The sequence below is a fragment of the Erpetoichthys calabaricus genome, chromosome 1 (genome assembly GCF_900747795.2).
Source record: "Erpetoichthys calabaricus chromosome 1, fErpCal1.3, whole genome shotgun sequence".
NCBI lineage: Eukaryota > Metazoa > Chordata > Cladistia > Polypteriformes > Polypteridae > Erpetoichthys > Erpetoichthys calabaricus.
The window spans coordinates 73,972,411-73,995,858 of NC_041394.2; the positions used below are offsets into that span (position 1 = coordinate 73,972,411).

The 23,448-nt window shown below is 39.0% G+C and overlaps 1 protein-coding gene across 1 annotated transcript in view; it reads left to right on the forward strand.

The window, feature by feature from the left end:
* The window catches only part of LOC114652044 (tyrosine-protein kinase receptor TYRO3-like), a 73,260-nt gene that overhangs the window by 16,504 nt on the left and 33,308 nt on the right, over nucleotides 1-23,448 (forward strand). Inside the window, exons 2-4 of the mRNA XM_028802215.2 lie at nucleotides 8,310-8,371; nucleotides 12,081-12,717; nucleotides 12,897-13,052. Of these exons, the coding sequence (XP_028658048.2) occupies nucleotides 8,310-8,371; nucleotides 12,081-12,717; nucleotides 12,897-13,052 (855 nt within the window). The remainder of the gene's footprint in view (nucleotides 1-8,309; nucleotides 8,372-12,080; nucleotides 12,718-12,896; nucleotides 13,053-23,448) is intronic.

Sequence of the window (23,448 nt, forward strand, 5' to 3'; positions counted from 1 at the left end):
TCTAAAATGTATGAACACAAACAGTAATAGTGGTATTTATGATGACAAGAATGTCAAATTGGGGCTTAGTCTATTTTAGAAGGGATTGAACAGATCAAACCTTTGATTAATAAAAAATTGGACTAGTAGTTGTAAGAATTACATTAGAACAAGGAAGTGCCAGAGTTAGGCCTGTGAAACAGGTAAGCTCAGATTTCATTACTCAGGAACTCCAGTATACTTACCAAGCTTTAACTGAGGCAGGATTATCCTTTTTAACTCTTTGAGGGCTGAATATTTTTTCCAAAAAATTCAGTTTTCTGAAAAGCGCACAAAGCAATGGTTTCACACGTAAGTCAACATAAAATGTCTGTTGCTATGTGCTGTGGCTGCTGTTGGTGCATGTTCGTCATCTCTGGCAGCAGTGGCTGCGTGGGGGCACCCCGATGATCAGTAAGAATGCATGGTGGGCCAGCTGCCTGGCTGTCTTCGCACAGCAGGTGGGTGGCAGTGGCGGTCGCAGTGTGACGCACTCTGGTTTGGACCTCTTGTCATCATAACTGGTGGTCCTCCCAGGCAAATGCTGCTGTAGGCGCATCAGCTACACAAAAGTGTTCACCACCACTTTTCGCATCAAACTCGGAGTCCAACAAGTCAAAGTCCTATTCAATGAAATTACGTAAAACGTCCATGGAGTATTATGCTTTGCACAGTCGCTTTGGTCTTTCGCCAGATGTTAGTGCCATTTCAGAGGTTGTTTGCTCTTCGCTACTCATGCACTCATAGGGAATCGAGGTAAAATCAACAAAGCTATGTAACTTTCCTTCTAGCAAAGAGAGTCGAACTAAAACATAAGGGTGAGTTTTGTTGCAGTTTACAGCTGATTACCATCCTCTACTCCTGAATTTTGACAAAAGTCGACATCAGTCCTGAAAGAGTTAATAAACAATTCAGTTGTAGTAAAAACTGGTGGTCACAGAAGCTGAGTGGGAATTTCAGAATTTATGTAATATTTATAATGAAAAAGAAAATTAATGATAATGGTTAATCCGATATCATATTACACTACTTCAAGTTGGCAACTCAGAGGGGATGTCAAATTTGACGACGGAGTTGCAGATCTCTTTGTCTAAATATGTCAGAATACATGATTAGAAATCACTCTCAAATTATGTGAATATGTGAAGACTTTGCTTCACACTTTCACATTTCTACATTTTTACAACCTCCCCCCCTTTTTCTGATAGGCAATAACATGCTGCCTATCAAATCTGGTGCCCATGCTAAAGGTGTACAAGTAGGTGAGTTTCAGCTGCAATCTCTCCCCTTTTTTTCGTTTTTTCATTCTGTCCTGGTATATAAAACATGAGACATGAGCCTCTCTTCTGTTTGCGAGGTTCAAAACACCCATGTTCCTTATTCCTTGTCACTACACTACACTACATTATATGCATTGTGCTTCCAGTGAGCACTCATTGGTTCTCAACCTTCACACACAGTCTCTACCCCTATAACTTATTTGTTGGAGAAAGTCGCAGAACTGAGAAACTGGGTATGTCAGATTATATGACAGGTGGGCACAGTATTATGCCATGACTGCCTAAGACTTACTAAAATTTTGTAATTAAAGTCTACAACTAGAAAGTGCTGAAAATGTGTGTAATGTGACAGGGCTTTTATTGACACATTTGAATTTGGAGTTAGTAATTAGGCCAATGTTTTAGGAAGAGGTTTGCACTTGTTGTTGAGGAGAGATATTTGAACACTTTTATACTAGCCACAGCTACCTATGGTGAAAAAATAAAACCAATAAACTTGTAGCAGAAAGCAAAGAAAATATTATTTTGATATTTTATTGTAAAAATTAATTTAGTTCAATGTATTTGTAGAAAGAACACTTATAATAAGTGATCCTTACAGAACAGAAGTGTAGACAGTGGTCATCATGAAAGGGCTAGAGCACAAACACATTCTTCTATTTTGATAGATAGATAGATAGATAGATAGATAGATAGATAGACAGACAGACAGACAGACAGACAGACAGACAGACAGACAGACAGACAGACAGACAGACAGACAGACAGACAGACAGATAGATAGATAGATAGATAGATAGATAGATAGATAGATAGATAGATAGATAGATAGATAGATAGATAGATAGATAGATAGATAGATAGATAGATAGATAGATAATTTATTAATCCCAAGGGGAAATTCACATACTCCGGCAGCAGCATACTGATAAAGAAAATATTACGTTTACCCCCCGGATGGAATTGAAGAGTCGCATAGTGTGGGGGAGGAACAATCTCCTCAGTCTGTCAGTGGAGCAGGAAAGTGACAGCAGTCTGTCGCTGAAGCTGCTCCTCTATCTGGAGATGATACTGTTTAGTGGATGCAGTGGATTCTCCATTATTGACAGGAGCCTGCTCAGTGCCCGTCGCTCTGCCACAGATGCCAAACTGTCCAGCTCAGTGCCTACAATAGCGCCTGTCTTCCTCACCAGTTTGTCCAGGCGTGAGGCATCCCTCTTCTTTATGCTGCCTCCCCAGCACACCACCACGTAGAAGAGGGTGCTCGCCACAACTGTCTGATAGAATATCTGCAGCATCTTATTGCAGATGTTGAAGGACACCAGCCTTCTAAGGAAGTATAGTCGGCTCTGTCCTTTCTTACACAGAGCATCAGTATTGGCAGTCCAGTCCAATTTATCATCCAGCTGCACTCCCAGGTATTTATAGGTCTGCACCCTCTGCACACAGTCACCTCTGATGATCACGAGGTCTATGAGGGGTCTGGGCCTCCTAAACTCCACCACCAGCTCCTTGGTTTTGCTTGTGTTCAGGTGTAGGTGGTTTGAGTCACACCATTTAACAAAGTCCTTGATTAGGTCTGTTGGCATGCTGTTATTCTGCAACTTCTGCTCCAGCTTTCTACTGTACTGCTTCATCGCCGCCCTGAGCTGGACTAGGAGTTCCTTCTGCATGCGCTTGAGCTCATGCTGATCACCGCCTTTAAAAGCCCTTTTCTTCTGGTTCAAAAGGCCCTTGATGTCACTTGTAATCCATGGCTTGTTGTTAGCATAGCAGCGTACAGTTCTTACTGGAACTACAATGTCCATACAGAAGTTGATGTAGTCAGTAGTGCAGTCAACAACCTCCTCAATGTTCTCACTATAAAATCCCTGCAGGATATCCCAGTCTGTAGTTCCAAAGCAGTCTCTCAGAACCTGCTCTGCCTCAGGGGACCACTTCCTGAATGAGCGTGTGGTTGTAGGTAGCTCCCTCACTCTTGGTTTGTTGTGAGGCTGAAGCAGAACCAGGTTATGATCTGCTTTCCCAAGTGCAGGCAGCGGGGTGGCGCTTTATGTGTCTTTAATGTTTGCATACAGTAGGTCAATAGTCCTATTTCCCCAGGTGTTACAATCCACATACTGGGAGAAGGCAGGTAATGTTTTGTCCAGCGTTACATGGTTGAAGTCTCCAGCGATTAGAACAAATGCCTCGGGGTGTTGTGTTTGTAATTTAGCCACATCGGAATGGATGATGTCACCCGCTATCTCCACATCCGCCCGAGGAGGGATGTATACATTAACAATAATGATGTGTCCAAACTCTCTGGGCAAGTAATAGGGACGCAGACTTACGGTCAACAGTTCGATGTCCCTGCAGCAAGTGGAGATTTTAACGTTAACATGTCCAGAGTTGCACCATCTTGTATTGACATCCTTTCTGCTTTCCGCAGGTATTTGTGTCTCTGTCCGCTCTAACTGTGCTAAACCCGGGTAGCTCCATGTTAGCATCTGGGATGTTAGTTGTTAGCCACGTTTCACTAAAACACAACAAACTGCATTCTCTGTAGGTCCTGACATTTTTCACCAGCGCAGCCAGTTCATCGATTTTATTTGGTAGCGAGTTCACATTTCCCAGGATCACAGAAGGCACCAAAGGTTTGTAGCGCCACTTTCTCGCTAAACGCATGGCTTTTATCTTAGCACCGGCTCTGCTGCCACGATACGGCCTTCTTACCTCGTCAGGTAAATAGGGAACCACACCGGCACGGGCATTTGTTCTCAGCACTTGAAGATGACTACTTGAATAGACGAGTCTCGGCGTGTAAAAATCCATGTCCAAGTAGTGAAAAGTGTCCAGGGAACGAGTCCACATAAAAGAAAGTGGTAGGAGTTAACAGTGAAATAGAGAAAAAGGTAGAAAAATAAAGTCATACACGGAGCTGCTGGAATAGCTGCCACTCGCTGCGGCGTCTGAGTCATTTTCTGTATATGATATATGATTTATGTTAGATATATCTCATACAATTATTATTAAGTGACATCCATAGTAGTACCTATAGTATTAGGTTCTAATCTGAAGTGCCATCTCAGTTACTAAACATTTTCATTATATCATAATTAATAAACCATGTTCAGTTCAGAAGAGAGAAGCAATTGGGATGGCAACATAAACTTTCAGGATAGTATACATTGAGATTAGTGCTCACTTTGTATGTTTCCAGTATTACAGTAATGTCTTTGTTATATTAGTGTATCACATAAAGGACAGAGCAGCACAGTGATGCAGTAGTAGCACTGCTGACTCACAACAAGGATGCTCCATGTGTAGAGTTTATATTTTCTTCCTATGTGCGAGTGGATTTCCTCTGTGTTTTTCTTTTTCCTCCCACAGTCCAGAGACATACAGGTTAAGTGGATTGACAATGAGAAATTGTGCCAATATATATGAGTCTGTGTGCTTACCCTAAAAAGGTCTAGTGTTCTTTCTTTGTTCCTGCCTTGCATTCTGTGCTTGCTAGGATGGGCTCCAGATCCCCTGAGACCCAACTCAAATACCAGTGGGTTTTGAAAATGGATGGATGATGGTTAGACAGAGAAGGGATGTGTGTGTTTTTTGCTTATTTTGTTCCTGTTTGCCACATTAGAAAAATATTTCCTTATAATCATTTCTCATCTTTGTACCAACTCTTAGGGAATATATATTTATAACTGAGAAGAATAAAAAATCTTAATTTAAATCAACTTTTTTGTCATTTTTATTATGTTTTTCAAAATATAAAGAACATTAATATAGATAAACTTATACTAGATTCATACTACTTACAATAATTAATAAGCACTGAAATTTTTTTACACAATGTGCATTTCCCTTCTAAAAATGTGCGTGTGACTGATAATTCAGTCATATTTATTTTTTGCAAAAGACAACATTTTGTTGATGTTAGCAGTTTGCACTTCTTCTGGTAAGTAAACTTCCCCATTTAGCTCTAAACATATGTGACCCATCTCACAGTTTACAAAAGAGACACTCAGCTGCACTGTTGGTTATGATCCTTAATTTTATGTTTTATTTCACAGTGTTAGTCTTTTTCAGAAGAAAAATCTTCTTCAAGAGAAAAATAAGAAAACAGCAGCAACACAGATAGAATTTTGTTTGTTGGTGTCATGCACTGAAAAGCTTTTTGAAACAAAACTTTCTAAAATATTGTACATAAATAAGCTACATATAATAGAAAATACATCAGTTGCATCTCAATTCACATGACCTTAATTGAGAAGAACAATTTTGAAAGCTTAATGATAGAATAATAATTTTCAAAGAGCATAGAGAATAATAAAAATATCACAAAAGGCAAACAAATTAAATACTTTTTCTAATGAATAATTGGGACCAATCAAACAGATAAAAATTTGAAAGTCAGGAAAAACAAAAAATTGTGAGATAAACTCCAATAAGTACTAATGATGAACAAACCCTGTGGAGTTTGCTTCACTGTGAGATTGGCCGGACTCTGTGAAAGGGATTGAAGTCAATGGGGAAGGCAATGGGAATGTCCTCACAGGTGGCGCAGTGGTAGTGCTGCTGCTTTGCAGTAAGGATTATAATGGTGTAAAGTTCTTTTAAGTGTCTCTGAGAGCTAGGGAAATATCTGCTAAATATTTTGGATCAATTATTGTGGCCAAAAATGTGATCCATGATGTAAAGCACCGGTGTTAACAACTGCATCACTATGCCTTAAACAACAAAAGATGCAAGCGTAACAAATACCACAAATGTCCACAAACTAACAATAAGTAAATAAAATATATATTATTGTGCTCAGAGAGTTCCAGTCCTGGGGTACATATTGGCCATGCCACAAAATGGCAATGTTGGTATGGCTTGTTCCATAGTTTTGCACTGGGCGTAGCTAAAATTTCTTTTTTGTTTCCCATGTATATGTGCAGATGCTTTACACTTTTTTCTTCTATCAAGAAGAAAGAAACAGTAATATGTATTTTGTTATTATTAATTATTATTATTATTATTATTGTTATTATTATTATTAGTATTATTTTTTAGGGTCCGGATTTTCTGATGAGGAGGAGGGGGCTATGCCTGTTTTGAGTCTATTTGCTGCATGTGGCTGATTATGCATGCAAATTAGCCATGCTTCATTGGCTGTAAGGGCAATACTCATTATACTCTTGCTATGGTCATTATAATCAAGTTTGTTATATTTGTAGTTATGTTATGTTAGTTATGTATGAAATAATCAAAGCTAAAATGTAAACTTCAGAATTTTAAAAGTGACTCTTAGATGAAGAATGAAAAGTATTATGTTTTTAATGTGAAATATTGTTCTAAAATTTCATGATGTTTAGGGACACTTGACTTGAGATTAGAGTAAATATAGTAACACAGGTAGGAAACAAATAATCTCATACATATTTCTCTTCTGGTTCATCCTGCTTCCACTTCAAAACCGGTCCCGCCCACACGCAGCCGACACAGCATTTCTCGATTCCTATTCGTCCTCTTCCAAACCCTTCCCCACGCTGCCTGCATAATACATCTAATAAGTATTCGAGGTGCTGCCACAATGGTAAAGTAGCTTTACCACCTTTTGCGGTAGCCACCTGTGTCTTTACAACAGCTTCTTACACAGCAAACATCAGAAGCTAAAAATTATTGTGAACACATTCGAGAATACAGCTCTTCTCTAGCGTTTGCTTCCATGGGTGCACACATAACTCTACCTCCTGGCCACTGACCATACTGTTTTAAAATACACGGACAAATTTATCACCAAATCTCTCCACTATATGCTAACACTTCTACCTCTCCAGGATATGGACAGTTGTATGTTTTTGACACAGCGCAAGCTGCTGAAGTACGCTTACAAAATAAAGCAAACTCTGCATGCAGCGAAAATTTACTTCTCCAGCTAGATTCCATGCTGAGAACCTTCACCACCTTCACTAAATCATACAAACACATGCATGAAATTGCTCAGTCCAATCCAACAGCATCTGTACGAATGGTTTTCTAGAAAAACCCTAAGCAGGATTTACGACATGTCACACCAATTTTCGTTGGAGAAGATGGCGAACCACCTGATGAAAGGGACATTTGCATCTATCCCATAGGTAACTCCTGTAAACAGATTTCCACGTTCAATATGAATTGCGATCCTATGGTTTACCCATTTTTATTCCCTTACAGAGACATTGGCTGGCACAAAGATTTACAACATGTTCCCGATAAAAGAACCGCCAAGCGAATAAGGCTTACTCAATGCCAGTTTTACGCGTACAGATTAGCAATGAGGAATACATTTAGTATTTTGCACTCCAGCTGCAAACTATTCCAGCAGTACGTCGTAGATGTGTATGTTAAAACAGTGGGCGCGCTTCTCAACTATCTCAGATTACATCAACAAGATCTGCGCCTGGAACAATACAAAGGACTATCAGACGCACTACAAGCAAACGCTGAAAATAACAATGTACGTGTAGGCAAAATGATCATATTACCGTCCACATTTCCAGGAAGTCCAAGATACATGCAACAAAACTATCATGATGCCATGGCCATAGTATGTAAATTCAGAAAGCCTGATTTATTTATCACTTTCACATGTAATCCTGCTTGGCCGGAAATTCTTCATGCACTGTTGGATACCCAAAGACTAGAGCACATACCTGATATTGTAGTACGAGTCTTTTGGATTAAGCTGCAGGAATTACTTAGAGACATTCTACAACAACATCATTTTGGGGTTGTTATTGATTATATTTCCGTAATCGAATTTCAGAAGCATCAGTTTTACATGGCTTTTTCTAGGGTTAGATCTTTCGACTCATTATCTGTCGTCTCCACCAAAATACCTATTCACAACTGCGTCTTTCCAAAAGTATTTATTTCTTCTTGATTTCTGAATTCCCTTCTCACCGTTTTCCGTTCCTATTCTTACACCGCCGTATGGTACAGTGGGCGTCGGCTAGTGTATAGTATATACGTATTTGATAGTATTCTTTTCTCTTGTAGGCATTCTTATTGACTTCAGTCAAGAACCTCTTAAAGAATGGAATACTGAAATGCCAAGAGTGGTAAGTCCTTTTACCTAAATGCATCTTTAAAACCTGAAGGCAGCAATATCCTTTTGTACAAGAATTATAAGCATTGTGTTTATGAAATTCCACAGAGAATGAGCAAATGCACCAAGTATGCCTCTAGGACTGATTGGTTTTCTTTTTTGTGGAACTGCTTATGTTTTGAAGTCTATTATTTAAAATAGTTTTTAAATATTAGTCTGTTGTTCTACCATGGGTGGCACGGTGGCGCAGTGGGTAGCACTGCTGCCTCGCAGTTAGGAGACCTGGGTTCGCTTCCCAGGTCCTCCCTGCGTGGAGATTGCATGTTCTTCCCATGTCTGCATGGGTTTCCTCCGGGTGCTCTGGTTTCCTCCCACAGTCCAAAGACATGCAGGTTAGGTGCATTGGTGATTCTAAATTATCCGTGGTGTGTGTATGTGTGCGCGTGCCCTGCGGTGGGCTGGCACCCTGCCCGGGATTTGTTTCCTGCCTTGCACCCTGTGTTGGCTGGGATTGGCTCCAGCAGACCCCCGTGACCCTGTAGTTAGGATATAGTGGGTTGGATGATGGATGGATGGATGTTCTACCATATACACTTTGTAATCTCATTTTCAAATTAAATTACTGATCCTTTTGGTTCAATAAGGAAACATGTGGATAACAAAGCAAATAGTGAAGTTAAGACATTTTCAACATCTGAGTTTAAGTTTGCAGGCTACACCTCTATTATAGGTGTAACAGAGCAGAACAATTTTAACCATTGGTATCAGTTCTTGTAATCCTGTGATCTACATAGATAACCTAGAGTATTATAAAACTGACTCGAGTACCTCTGATGTCTTTCTTCATGTGCTCTTGGCTAAATAGTTACCAATTACTTTTAAATCTTGTAAACTAATAAATAACTTCGTAAAATTCAGTGTAAGTGAATGTCAGACTTTAATGTGATGCACGGAATTGTGGCTAAGAACAGCAAAGTTAATGCATTCTATTTGTTACTGTGTTTCTCCTTATTGTACTGGAGTTCATATAGCTACATAAAATGTAACTCAATACATTAGAAAACCTAACACCATTAAAAAGTCTTTATCAGAGTCTTTTTAATGGTGTTAGAACCAATGGTCATACATATCTAAGCAAAGAAATTACTTTACTAGCTGATTACTAATTATGGTAACTTTAACTGGTGAGGGGAATTGGCTTCTTAAATATTTTCTTAATCTTTCCTACAGGAATAGACAGAGTTCTTTTTAGCATTAATGTGGGTTACAGTTTGGGAACTGATGCATATACTGTATATTCCCTTTTTCAGGTGTATTCTCATTCTCTTTAAATCAAAGAAATCTTTAATAAGTAATGTTCCTCGATATTAAGATAATTTCAGTTTATTTCTTATTTGGCCTTTTACGTTTAAGTCATTGCTTGAGATTCAATCATAGGTATCTAGTGAGTTTTTTTTAAGGAAACCATCTACCTAAAGGTAAATTAAAGGTTATTTGATAGTTAGTGCTACAGAACTAGCTTAGCTACTCTTCATTATAATATATACATATAGCAGGATTGATGATTTTGTACAAAGCAGTCCAGTGGGTGTGTTATAATTTAGTTGGAGTTCAGGTTCCTCTACTGTTTTTTCCAGTTTTTTGATTGTGTTATCTTCATGTTTCTTTAATTTATTAATTGTTTTTCCTTAACCCTTTGTGAGTTGAGCCCTTTACGCAATGTCTCAGATTATCACCAATTCATCAAGTATGCTACCAATGATGGAAGCCACCTGAACTCTAATAAAATCGGCTCCTCAAACCTCAAAACTTTCTTTGCATTGGTTGTTCTCTTAAATTTAACATTGTTGTTTGTTGTTTTTATCTTCATTGTGAGCAGCTCTGGTTATTGGATATCTATAGTACCTGGGGGGTATTTTTCGTACATCGCTTAAATCATCCGAGATCAGGTGCCTCATCTTGGATAAGTTAATGCCGGTGACACTCATCCGGGATAGGTCGGTTTTTCAAATGCAGCCGTGTATTAGATTAATCTAGCTGGATCTAATCATATGAGATGAATGCGCGCGCCCACGTTGAGTGAAAAGCCCATATATATTGAGTCTAGCAAACATGATCAGCAAGTCTTTGATAGGCTGTAACAAAATGACGAAAGAACGGGCACATTTTTTTTTTCACAGAAGCGGCGCAAGACCTTTTATTCGAAGGACATGAAGAATGTCAAGATTTAATATGCACAAGGGGTAACACTGCAAAAGCCGCCCAGACCAGAAAAGATGGGTGGCAAAAAGTGGCCGACAAATTAAACGCTAAGTAGTGTGCATTGTACTTACTGAAAGCAGCGTTTCATTTGCTATGTGTCAGATTAATTATTATTTAATATACCATAATTCCAGATCAAACGTGAGCACAAGGAGAACATGGGAACAGGTTAAAGTGAAGTACAAGAATATACTTCAAACTGGTAAATATTGGTATATAACTATTTAAAGAATTGTTGACATAAATAATCATAATATAAAAAACATTAATTTTAAAGCTAAAAAGAAGGCAGACAAGCAAAAAACAGGTGGAGGTCCACGCGGTCCACACCTAACCCCTGCAGAAGAGTTGGCTCTCCAGCAAAATGCCCATTGCCCTGTTTCTGAGGGCATTCCAGCTCCTCCTCAGAACCAGTGGCAAGATGCAGTGGTCACTTAATGTCAGGTAAAGGATGGTCATTGCATATATTTGTCCTCCATGTGTGCCATAGGTATGTTTCATATAGCCCTCTTTTTTGTTGGGTCAGTTGCAGGGAATGTCATATCCCTTGAACCTGTGTCTGACCAACGAGATATTGACGAAGGTCAAATATTTGATAAAGACACTGTGTCTGATTATTCATCAGGAGGAGAGGTACATTTTCCAAATAATGTTTGATCAAACTCCCATGTGCCCCAATCACATTTGGAAATCCTGGTAATGAGAATGTTAGGCTGATTGAGATTCTTCATGGAACTGTGGGTGTTTCAGCCTGTGTGTTACCTACCTGCAATGGCATGAAACGCCTCTTTTATTGTCTGCACACACAGGTGTCCAGGAAACACTATGAAAACCCGAAGGAAATATTTCAGAGTCAAACCAAATCATCAACAATTACATCTGGCTAAACGACTAATCCACATACGAAAAATACCCCCCTGGTGTAATCTTTTGGTTAAGTGCTTAGGATCTGTTTATTATGATTTGTTTAAAGTCCAACGTGGCAGAGAAGAAAGAGAAACAAGACCAAGAGATGGACATTAATTGAATGGGGTAGACTGAGATATAGTTGCAGGCAAAAGGATCTAAATACCAAGTGAAGACAAGAAAACTCAATCAACAAGACCAAACTGGAAGAGCAAGAATTAAAAACTAAAAAAGGACTACATAATGACTAGCTTAATTACCCACAACTGTCACTAAAAATGTTTTTCTTTTTTAAGGAAGCAAAACCAAAGCTTGGATTTTTTTACCACTTGTTATTAGTGGTAAAAATAAAATTATCATTAACTGAGGTATTGTAATTAGGAACCAAAAATAATTATTTACATGCAAACTTATGGTTTTAATGTATATATAACGTAACAAATGTGCTGTGATCAAGTACAAAGGAAGAGTATTAGAAAGATAGATATTTTATTTGTCTCCAAGGCAAAATTAAAATTTTACAGAAGCTCAATATATTCTTTATTTTTTCCTAGGTAAAAGGCACAAAGATGTCCTACAAATCAGTGCATAACCAAATAGTTTATCAAGTGTGCAACTCTCTCTACAAACAAGAGAACAAGCGGTTCTGGAGTGACTGGACAGATAAGGGAGAAGCACAACATCTCTTTCTAGACTTGGAATTTGCTATTGAAACCTGTGAACCAGGTTTTCTAGTTTGCACTAATCAACTGCATGTCTACCTGATTCAGTCAGAAAATGAAGAGAGAATTAGTTTCACCAAGGCAAAAAAAATTGAAGTAAACAGTGAAAAATATGTTGCGTATAATGCTGATGTACAAACGATTTTTGAACATATCAACATTTTTTCTGGTATTTATCTTGGATCCCTTTCCAGGTCAGGATTCTATTTGGCATTTGAATATGATGGACCATGTCTATTCCTGGTCAGGTCAAGGCTGTATTATAAAAAGTGTCCCGCATATACTGAGAACCTGGTTACCTTCCAGACCAGCATTGGAGGAACTGGTAACACTGTTGGTACCTGTGTAGAAAATGCCTTGGAGGATTCACCCCCAACTAGAGAGTGTCAAATAGATGGGCTTTGGGGGAATTTGCAAGGATACTGTACCTGTGACAAAGGCTTTGAACAAAAAGAACATATCTGTCAAGGTCCGTATATAAAATTATATGAATTTTTATAAAACATTTTTCATTTTATCAGAAAAAATACCATATAATTGTTTTGCTTTGATTTATTTTTAAATTGAATATCAAAAAAATCAGCTAGTTTGATTTTTGCCAAAAATAAGATTAAGAAATAACATATGCAATGCATCTTTTTCTATCAGCTTGCAAGATGGGGTTCTACAAGCCAGCAAATGAGACTGGCCCATGTCGTCAATGTCCACCAAACACCATAACAACAAAACATGGAGCAGAGCTGTGCATTTGCATTACAGGGTTCAGCCGATTGAACACTGATCCTCTAGATATGGGCTGTACTAGTAAGTCAATGTGTACATAATGAATAACCTTCTATACTGTTTCTCTTTTTCTTTGTCCCAGTCTCACTCACAAATGGCTATAGAAAGACTGGAGTGTTTGTTTTTTTTTTAACCAAATATAGTAAGATATTATTCATGGGACAAATCAAGCAACTGAAGTGGAGGTGTCTTGTCTGAAACAGAAAAAAATCAAATGACAGATTAATGGATGTCAATTCTAAACTACTTTGACTTCATTGGCTTTCAAGTAAAATAAGTATCATGGTAATAGTCCTATATAAAGAAGGCAGGTATTAGCCACATGGACAGGCTTAGAAACAGATCATCAATTAAAATGCCATTAACAGTAAAAGCCACATAATCTGAATTGAGCAGTCAGCAATACTGTATATTGAATAAGACATTTTCTATCTAATAAAATAAAATATACTGTATATGTTTTATAGATTTACTTTACCTAAGATGTGCATTGTGTTGAGGACTGAATTTAACTTTCTTGTAGATTTCAGCATATTTACTATTTAAATAAGGGCATACACATCAAAGGAAAGCACTAACATCAATAAAATAAATAAACAAAAATATGGCTGCACACAAAGATTAATGTTGGCCAGATCATCATAGTTAAGTAAGTAATTTTCTACTGCACTGAGTGAAATATATACATTGTCTATCTGATCCAGTGGGTCTCTCTCCATCTGGTCATTGCTGATTTCACAGACACTTGTTGTAAAAGGCTTGTCTAAGCATCAGTTTCCCCAGGTGGCCATCCTACTTTTAAAGAAACAATAATATTAGACTACATCTTGCAAAGTACAACTTACCTCGACCCAAAAAAGTAAAAAGAATGTTGGTTATTTTTAAGAAAGTAAAGTTGAATGGGAGGGTTATGTAGCAGACATCAGGTTAAGGACTATTTTATGTGTACTCTTATTACACTTAGAGCTAGTTCTTATTATTAATGCTTTTTATTACCAAATCCACAGAGTTGCCAGAGGATTGTTATTTTCTTCTGATTACTCAGCCTTTCTGGCTGAATTGTGTAAAAACATATATTGATGATTGTTTTGGAGTTGGCTTATACACTGGAAGACAGTTTAAGGAATATTTTGAATATTTCCCTAGTTACAGCTAATGCTTCTTTCTCCTCTGTGCCATTTTACCTTAAATCCTAATATTATCTTTCCATCATTAGAAACTGATGTTTATTAAAAATGAGCTTACTTTCACAGTTGTCTTTACTATAGACCCTACTGCCTTTGTAACAGTGAAACCGACTCCCATGGTTAAACTTGGCAAAACATTCAGAATATAGTTGTTTTGTTTTAATGTTTTTGTTTTAATTGATTCCTATCGTTGTTCAATTCCCCTCTAATTTTTTTTTCTTTAACAAAACAAACAATAATGAAATGGCACTTTACATTCCACACTAGAACAACTGAGCCTTATTTTAAAGTTCTATCCAAAAGGTAGGAGCCCAGATCCTCCATGATGCTGTATGCTGAGATTGCAGTAGGACAGTGAGTGCCCTCCAGAATCATAAGACCTTTTACTAGTTTGATGCCTCCTTCTGAGATGAAGGTTAACTTCACTTTTATAAAAAGAGAGTGACCTGCTTTTAAGGGCTCGTTGCAACTGAGAAAAAGCCTGCTCTTCTACCCAGGTTTGTAGGTGCTGAGTTTATAACGGAAGAGTCAAATGTGGACCTTGTGTGCCTCGTCACTGCAAAGCAAAACATTTATTAAACCTGAAACATCGTTGTTAATTTTTAAAAGGGAGCCCATTAACAACCAGCGCCATTCACTAATAACATTTTTCTACGGGAAAGATTGTTAATACAGGTTAAATACCTGTATAATTTAATTGGTTAAATGATTCACAGTAAATGCATCACGTAAAATTAGAACTGCCTACATATTATCATAGCTACACTGATCTTTCTGTTATTACCCTTTCACAGGGTTTTAAAGACAACGTTAAAGAAAAAATGGAAGAAACTAAACATATCCTCAAACTCTGGCCCAAATTCCTTCAGCTCTGAATAAATGACTAATCTTTTATGTCTCGATGCATGCTCAATAATCCAGGTAAGGAAATTCTAGAAAGTTGATTCAGTTCATCTGGACATAGTTCTTTTCCAGGGAGATACGTTACATCACTCATCCAAGAGACTTCCTCAGTCTCAGTTGACTGCAGGTTTCTCCAACCTTATAAACAGTACCTTTGCATAATAACTGAAACTCACATCATTGACTAACAATGGGCAGTGTGATCAATGATATGCAATTGTAAACCAACGCATATGGATCAGTATTTAAGGTTTGACTCTCACCATCCACTAGAGCACAAAATAGGTGTCATCAGGACTCTACAACACAGAGCAAACACCATACCCACAGACGCAGCGGCCAGGGAAGCAGAAGAACATCACATCCAAAAGGCCCTGAGAAAATGACAACCGCAGCCTAAGCGAAAACCTTTGGTGATCCCTAATGATTTCAGGTGTATCGGAACAGCTGAGACACATTTTTTGAAAACACCAGGTCTCGGTGGCTTTCAAACCCCAAAACACGCTACGGCAAAAATTGGTCCACCCCAAGGACCGGATGCCCCAACACAGACAGAGTAATATAGTTTATGCAGTTAAGTGCCAATAGGATTGCCGTGAATTATACATCGGGGAAACCAAACAAATACTGGCGAAGCAGATGGCACAACATAGAAGAGCTACCTCATCAAGCCAGGACTCTGCAGTCTATTTACACCTACAGCACAGTGGTCACTCTTTCAGTAATGAAGATGTGCAAATCCTGGACAGGGAGGAACGCTGGTTTGAGCGAGGAGTCAAGGAGGCCATTTACGTGAAAAAGGAACGACCATCTTTGAACCAAGGAGGGGGCCTAAGGGTACATCTTTCACCTTACAATGCTGTGATTGCAGGCATTCCCCAACTCTCTGTGAATGGTACTCATGGCCATTGACCAATGGACAATTTGCATATCATTGATCACACGGCCCATTGTTAGTCAATGGTGCTAGTTTTGGTCATTATGCAAAGGTACTGTTTATAAGGTTGGAGAAGCCTGCAGTCAACTGAGACTGAGGAAGTCACTTGGATGAGTGATGTAACCTATCTCCCTGGAAAAGAACTATGTCCAGATGAACTGAATCAACTTTCTAGGACTAATCTTTTAATGTCTCAAGCTCTCATTCTGGTCATTTTCTTTGCATACATTCCTACATTTATCTCATTTGCTTGATTATTTTCAGATACACATATGATAATAGGTCAATAGCCATAACAGCTTGTTTCTGATTTTTTTCTTATTTTTTATCTCCATGTGGCAGCAGCATACTGACACAGACCTGCTCTGACATACTGTATGTAACCAAATTAATGGATCAGATAAGTTGGTTGTGTGATGAAAGAGCATTATTTACTAAAACGGTTTATGTATAAAGTATAAGGTTTTCCTGAGGAAATATTGACTATCAGCATAGAATCACACAAAGAGACAATATTCCAAATAATTATGTATAAGAACTTTCAATAATGTTTTCTAGACTATTTTTTTAAACATTATTTGCTGTTGGCATGTTAACATTTGAAGTGTTATTGTAAAGACCTTCTGAGCAGTCATATTTACAGAGTAATAGTTGAGTTGAGTAATATTTGAGTTTAGGTTTATGTCTAAAAAGTTGTCATCTGCTGTAATTTTTTTTTTCCTTTTAGACTGGGCTGGGTACTAAGTGAAGACGGCCCTTTTGCTTCGTGCCTTCCCCCACCATAACCTATCACCTATGGTGGAGTAGCAAAAGCTTTAGATTCGTCAAAAATTTTGATCTTCAATTTTCGACAGATCTCAACATTTTAGGGTCCCCTGATACCGAAAACATTGATACTGTAATGATGGGTGTGTGTCTGTCTCTCTGTGTGTGTGTGTGTGTGTGTGTGTGTGCCTGTGTGTCACAGTTTTTTGATAACTGTTTTTGATACAGTTTTTTGAACTGTAGAGGAACCCTCAAATACCATAATTCTGTAATTAATTATGATTAATTAATCATTAATTAATCTTCTTGTCAATTGCTATTACCTGTTTTATGATCAGAAAGATCAGCATCAGAGTGGTAAATAGTTACTGAAATATTATAGAATAGTAATGAGAAATTCCTAATGTGTCTAGGAAGCTGTCATTTATTAAATCCTTTTTCTGTGACTTACTAGTGTAATATAGTTTATGTTCTACAAATACAATGTAATCATTTGCATACTGAGCTTTTCTGCACATGCTGTCAATTATCCTGCCCATAGAAATATTGTAAGTTATTTCAAAATTAATGTTTGTTAAAAATCTGAACATATCCCTTTTGTCTGTGCTACCCACCCATCAGTCATGGCTGTCATTCAATCTGACAGTGATCAGATCTGACATCTCCCCCTCCTATGTGTTAGCTGGTGGGAGAACAGCCCAATTCAGGAAAGGAAGACCTAGGGACACAACGGGTCCACCCCCCCCTACAGGTGCAGTAGTTGGTATCAATAGATGTGTTACCACTATCTTTTCTTTTTGATGAGTCCATTGCTGTTCGAAGTGACAGACCCTTCAATGATGGTCTTCTTCCAAAGCACACAATCCCGAGTAAATGTCTTGAGCTGCCTATGTGAAATGGAGCAGGACATTAGAGAACGCTTTAAATGGTCCTTCCAGTGTTTCTTCAGGTGATCCCAAGGTCAGGATTCTTCTGTGAGTTACCATACAGGACCATCTAGGGAAGCTACATCTTATGTAGATAACGTGTCCAGTCCAGCAGTACACACAGCTGAGCATCATGGCTTCATCTATGATTGATGAGCAGTATTCTGGAATTTTAGAGTGGAATCCTGTCTTCCTAAGTGATGTCCAGGATCTTCTTGAGGCAGTGGATGTGGAATGCTTCTAGGATACGGATTTGATTGCTGTAGGGAGTCCAGGACTCACATTCATAAAAGAGCTGATATACCCAATGTGTAATACACTAGAATCTTGGTTGCCATGCATGGATTCTGGTTAGAGAAGTCATGCTTGCAGAGGTGCCGATTTATGTGCTGGAACAGTCTGAAGGGTCAGCATCTTGGAAGTGCGGATTTCTTGGCCCATCCAGGAATAGGTCTAGTGTAAGGACTTGGCAGTTCTCTGAAGGCTTTCTGAGTGAAGAACTATACCAGCAACAGCATCAGCATAGTGGAACTCATAGATGATTGCATGAGAGGTTGTCAAGTGCATGACAATCTTTGGGGATTGAAAATATTGCCATTCAGTTGGGACTGAATCTGCACTTCATCAGTGACGTTCAACACATTTCTGGAGAGAAGAGTGGTGGTGACAAGGCATATGTTGAAGAATGCAAGACCCCGGATGCAACCATGCCCAACACCAACTATGATTTCAAAGGGAGCAAATGTTTCTCTTCCAACTAGAACACTCTTTCCATCAAGGGAGTAGCTGAGCACAGTAAGGAATTTTGGGTGATATCCAAACTTACAGAGCTCTTCCCAAAGCATCTTATGGTTGACAGTGTTAATTTCCTTTCCATAGGCCAATTGAAGGCAAAGCTGATGTCACACTAGTTTTACTGGGCTTTTTCTAGGGGCCACATGTATAACGCTGTGTGTAGAATTCACTCTAAAACATGGCATACAGACAAAAACAGCAATGTGTGCACAAAAAAAATCTGGATGCATAAATCTATGCGTATGCCAACTTTCACATTCTTCTGCTATATAAATCCTGATCAGCGTGAAAGTAACGCACGTGCTCGCATCTGCCACCCCTCCCCGACTACTCCCAGAATTACACCTCTTTGAATATGCAAATCAATATAAATAGCCCCTTAAGTTCAGCGTTCTGTGAAAAGACAATGGCAAAAGCACAGGGAAAATAGAAGAATTTCAGCAAATACCAAGTGGAGGCAAGGAAAAACGTACTATTTGTTGGTTTAAGAAGTGATATAAACAGCAATAGGAAGTTGATCAAGTGACATAGAGTGGCGGAGAAAGTCAAAAGTTCAACTTCAAAAAGTCGTACAGTGCCCGAAATAAAAAAGAAGTGGTCAGATATCAAAATCGCCATGAAAAGGCAAGTCGTAGCTCACCGTCTGAGTGTCATATGGAAGCGTATTAGGGTACAGAGAAAAGAAAAAGAAATAGGGGCACAGTAGATAAAAAAGGTCGAAATGTCAACTTTAATTTCAAAATTTCCACTTTAATCACGTAGTTTATTTTGTCATTAAAGTAAAACTTCATCTTAACATCATTTGATTTACTAGTTTCTCAAATCCCATCGTAACAAAAGTAGCACCTTAAATGCTTCGTATTCTATGTGTTCTTCTATGTACTCTATGTGTGTGAATCACACTACTTTGCCCAGTGGGGGCTGAGCGGTCTCATGGCCTCGGGATCCCTGCAGATTTTGTTTATTTCTCCAGCCCTCTGGAGTTTTTTTTTTTTTTTTTTCTGTTCTCCTGGCTATCGGACTGTACTTTATTCTTTGCTACTTAGTATTGCCTAATCTTATTTTTATATTTTTCTTTCTTCATCTTGTAAAGCACTTTGAGCTACATACTTTGTATGAAAACGTGCTATATAAATAAATGTTGTTGTTGCTTCTTAGGGCTCGTTTATACTTAACGCTCAGAACACACATGCGCCCGCATCATGGCTGCCACGCATTCTCAGCATTCATTTGATGCGTCCTCTGAGCAGGTCCTCAGAAATTAACGTGACGCGTGTATGAGTTGCAGTACCAGCAAAAAGTAGGGGGGGCGCAGTGTGCTAAAAGTTGAAATGTGACGTCAGAGTCTCTGTTTACTATCTACATGTGACAGAAAGCCGCTTTGCAGATCCTACGAGATCGGTGTGCGCGCTTCGATGTTTGATAAATGGTTCGATGTGGTGAAGCAAAATGCTGACATACAGATGTATTTGTGGTGCTTTTATATTCAAGCGTAGCATATTCCAGATCATAATGACACAATACATTTTAATTTTTATACATTTTAAATCTCACATACCGTCTTCTGTGCTGTCTTTTTTTCTAGGGCTTCCTCTGGTCCTGACAGCAGCGGATCGCCAGCAATAGATCGCCACACTGAGTGCATTAAATGTATGATATTCCAAATCTGCACATTTAAAATCCTTATATTTATACTGGATATCACTTTCATGATGAAAAGCATTAAAGTATGTATATTACATTTTACAGATAAATCGGTAATTTTGTTTAAATAATGAATACTGTTAATAATTACACACATGGGGGTGACACAGTGGCGGAGCGTTAGCGCTGCTGTTTTGCAGGGAGTCACATTGCTGATATTCCCTGTCTGGAGTTTACATGTTTTCCTGCTGGGTTTCCTCAGTGTGCTCCAGTTTCCTTCCAAAGATATGCAGATTTGGGGATTTCGTGCCGCTAAAATGACGCTAGTGTAGTGTGTGCTTGTATTCACCTTGCGATGAGCTGAGGCCTCGTCCAGGGATTGTTTCTCACTCGTGCCCAATGCTTGCTGGAATGGACACATCCCTGGATTTAATCAATAAACATCATTTTCAGAGATATTGTGGTAAGGTGTCATCGGAATTTAATGGGTGTTCTAGGCAATTCACAACACAGAGAAGCCGAACTTGTTCTCACCATAATAATATCTCGCACTTCCACCTGGCGGATTCCTCCAGATTTACGTAAAGTATGCGCACAAGTATAAACACTACAACGCTTGCGTAGCAGGAGCGTCCGCTGCAGCATGCGTCGCGTGAAGTATAAACCTGGCCTTAAACAGGCTTTCTCTTACACCGACAGGACACAGAATACGTTACATTCATGATATTACAGCTCTCTGAACAATTTTAATACTAAGATGTACTTGATATCATTTTCATGATGATAGGAATTAAAGCATGTATAAAACATGGGGGCACGGTGGTGCAGTGCTAGTGACGACCTAGTGACCCATCCAGAGATTGTTCCTGCCTCTCACCAGGTGCTTGCTGCTCCGTGCGCAACCCTCATTGAAATAATTTATTGCAGCAGAACTGCCTCTTTCAAACGTACTAACCCTTAATTCCTGTCCTTCCTTTTCTTTCTCCAAGTAACCTATCGCCACACAATCAGCTCTGTAATAAATGTCAAGCCATCTATAAGCTTAGAATTCTGATTCTTCAAAAAATTTTAAGGAACTTTGAAATATCTTCATAGTATAAGTTTAATTATTCCATCCATCTATCCATCCAGGGTCACGCCAGTCCCATCAAGCATACAGCGCGAGGCATGGACAATCTGTGAACGGGGCACCAGCTCATTGCTACTGCTGCGCCACCATGCCCACACATTTAATTATTAACAGTATATATTATTTAAATGAATTTAAAAGTGTATCTGTATAATGTACTATACATACTTTACTGCATTTCATCTTAAAAATGAAATCAAGAGCTCCAAGAAGAATACTCTTGGAAATCTAAATCGACTTAGAAGCCAGTCGTCATCATCTGTAAATACGTGCTCTCTTCTATTGAATTGAATTGAATTGAATTTCTTTATTGCTATTGTATGGTACAATGTGATTCAATATGTAAATCCTCCATAAACTTATTTTCCTTTAAAATGATAAAATAACAACAATAACAATAATAATAATAATAATCTATATTTATAAAATCCAAAGTCTGTATGTCTGTCCGCTTTTCACAAGGGAACTACTTAGCGGATTTAGATCTCGTTTTTTTTCTATAATTTGCTTGAACATTCCAGTTGATTTTGTGACTTCCCTCATCACACTAAGTATCATAGTTCACTTGCGACAGCGATTTATTTGCACTAATCCAAGACAGAGGCTGTGGGCCGAGGGGAGGGGAAAGCTTGACGTCAGGAGTAGGGAGCCGGATGGGACCCTCCTCACTCACATGCCAGCCTCCGTTCGAGTCGCTGTACGTATCACCATGTGTTGATGTGTACCTCCCCCCCACTAGCTAGCGATACCTGTTTGTTCATTGTCCTATTCCACTGCTACACGGGCGGAGCCGTGGGGAACAGCTAGTAATGCAATAGAAAACAATAAAAAATATACAATATGAAAGCATAAGTAGCTCAGGTTGTGTAATATTACAACTGTAGTGCAAGTTTACAGTGAGGTAATTGTATTTATAAGTACAAACAGTTCTACCAGGAGCACTTGATGGACTGATTGAGTGCGTTTATAGTTTTTGGGATGAAACTGTTTCTAAACCACGAGGTCCCTACAGAGAAGGCTCTGAACCTTTTGCTAAATGGGAGAAGTTCAAAGAGACTGTGCCCAAGGCAGCATGTGCTAGAAGCTGTATCCTGATAATTCTCTCTGCTCTCGACACAGTCTGCCGTAGAACTTTCTGATCAGCTGCTGTTTAGCTGTGATTCAACACTTAGATAAAGTGGGTTAAAATACTCTGAGTGGTGCACTGAGAATCCTCTTTAATAAAATCCCTGTGTGTGTCCGTGACTGTGTGTCTTCTGGTGAAGTGCGCATGCACGGGGCACTCTTTAATAAAGGACATCATTGCTGGGGAGAGTGCTGATTGGATACTCACGGCCGTGCACATACAATCCGTTGCTGGGGAGACGCCACACATACAATAATCAGCTGCACGCCAGCACAGATTAAAGTACTTGCTGGGGAACTGCACAGTACTTGCTGGAGAGACGTCACAGCCACGATTATCAGCTGCACTCCACACATTACATCAGTTCCTGGGGAGACTCTGCTAATTGCCTACTGTTGTGACAGAAAATTAAACGCATATTACGGACAAGGCGGAAGTACAGGAAAGGGCGGAATGAGTGGCAGAGTCACCGGCCTCTAGCAGATGCTTCAAAAGACGACTGACGCGTCACACAAGATAGAGAGGGCGGGACCTATAAAATATCGCGCAGCCGATCCAATCGGATTTCTGTAAATGAGGTAACACCTAAAACATAAGGCACGAAAAATCCAATTGGGTACTGAGACGCGGAGACCAGCTTCCCCAAAGAGGTGGGATTAGTGTTTGTTGTTGTGCAAGTGTTCACTCTGAGGATGTCAGATTTGCGATTAAGAAGCTTGGCCCAGTAAAGTGTAAAGTGTCAGTCGTTGAAGGGGTTTTCCTAAATATACGAATTTTCATGATATTACAATAGGATGATTTTTAAAAGTAGATTTATTTTCGCGCACATAAAATCCGTTGCTGGGGAGACGCCACGCATACAATAATCAGCTGCACGCCAACACAGATTAAAATACTTGCTGGGGAACTGCACAGTACTTGCTGGAGAGATGCCACAGCAAGCTAAAATAAAGAGAGGCAGGATAGGAGATCTTCAAACAGACACAACACATCAATCAACAGCCA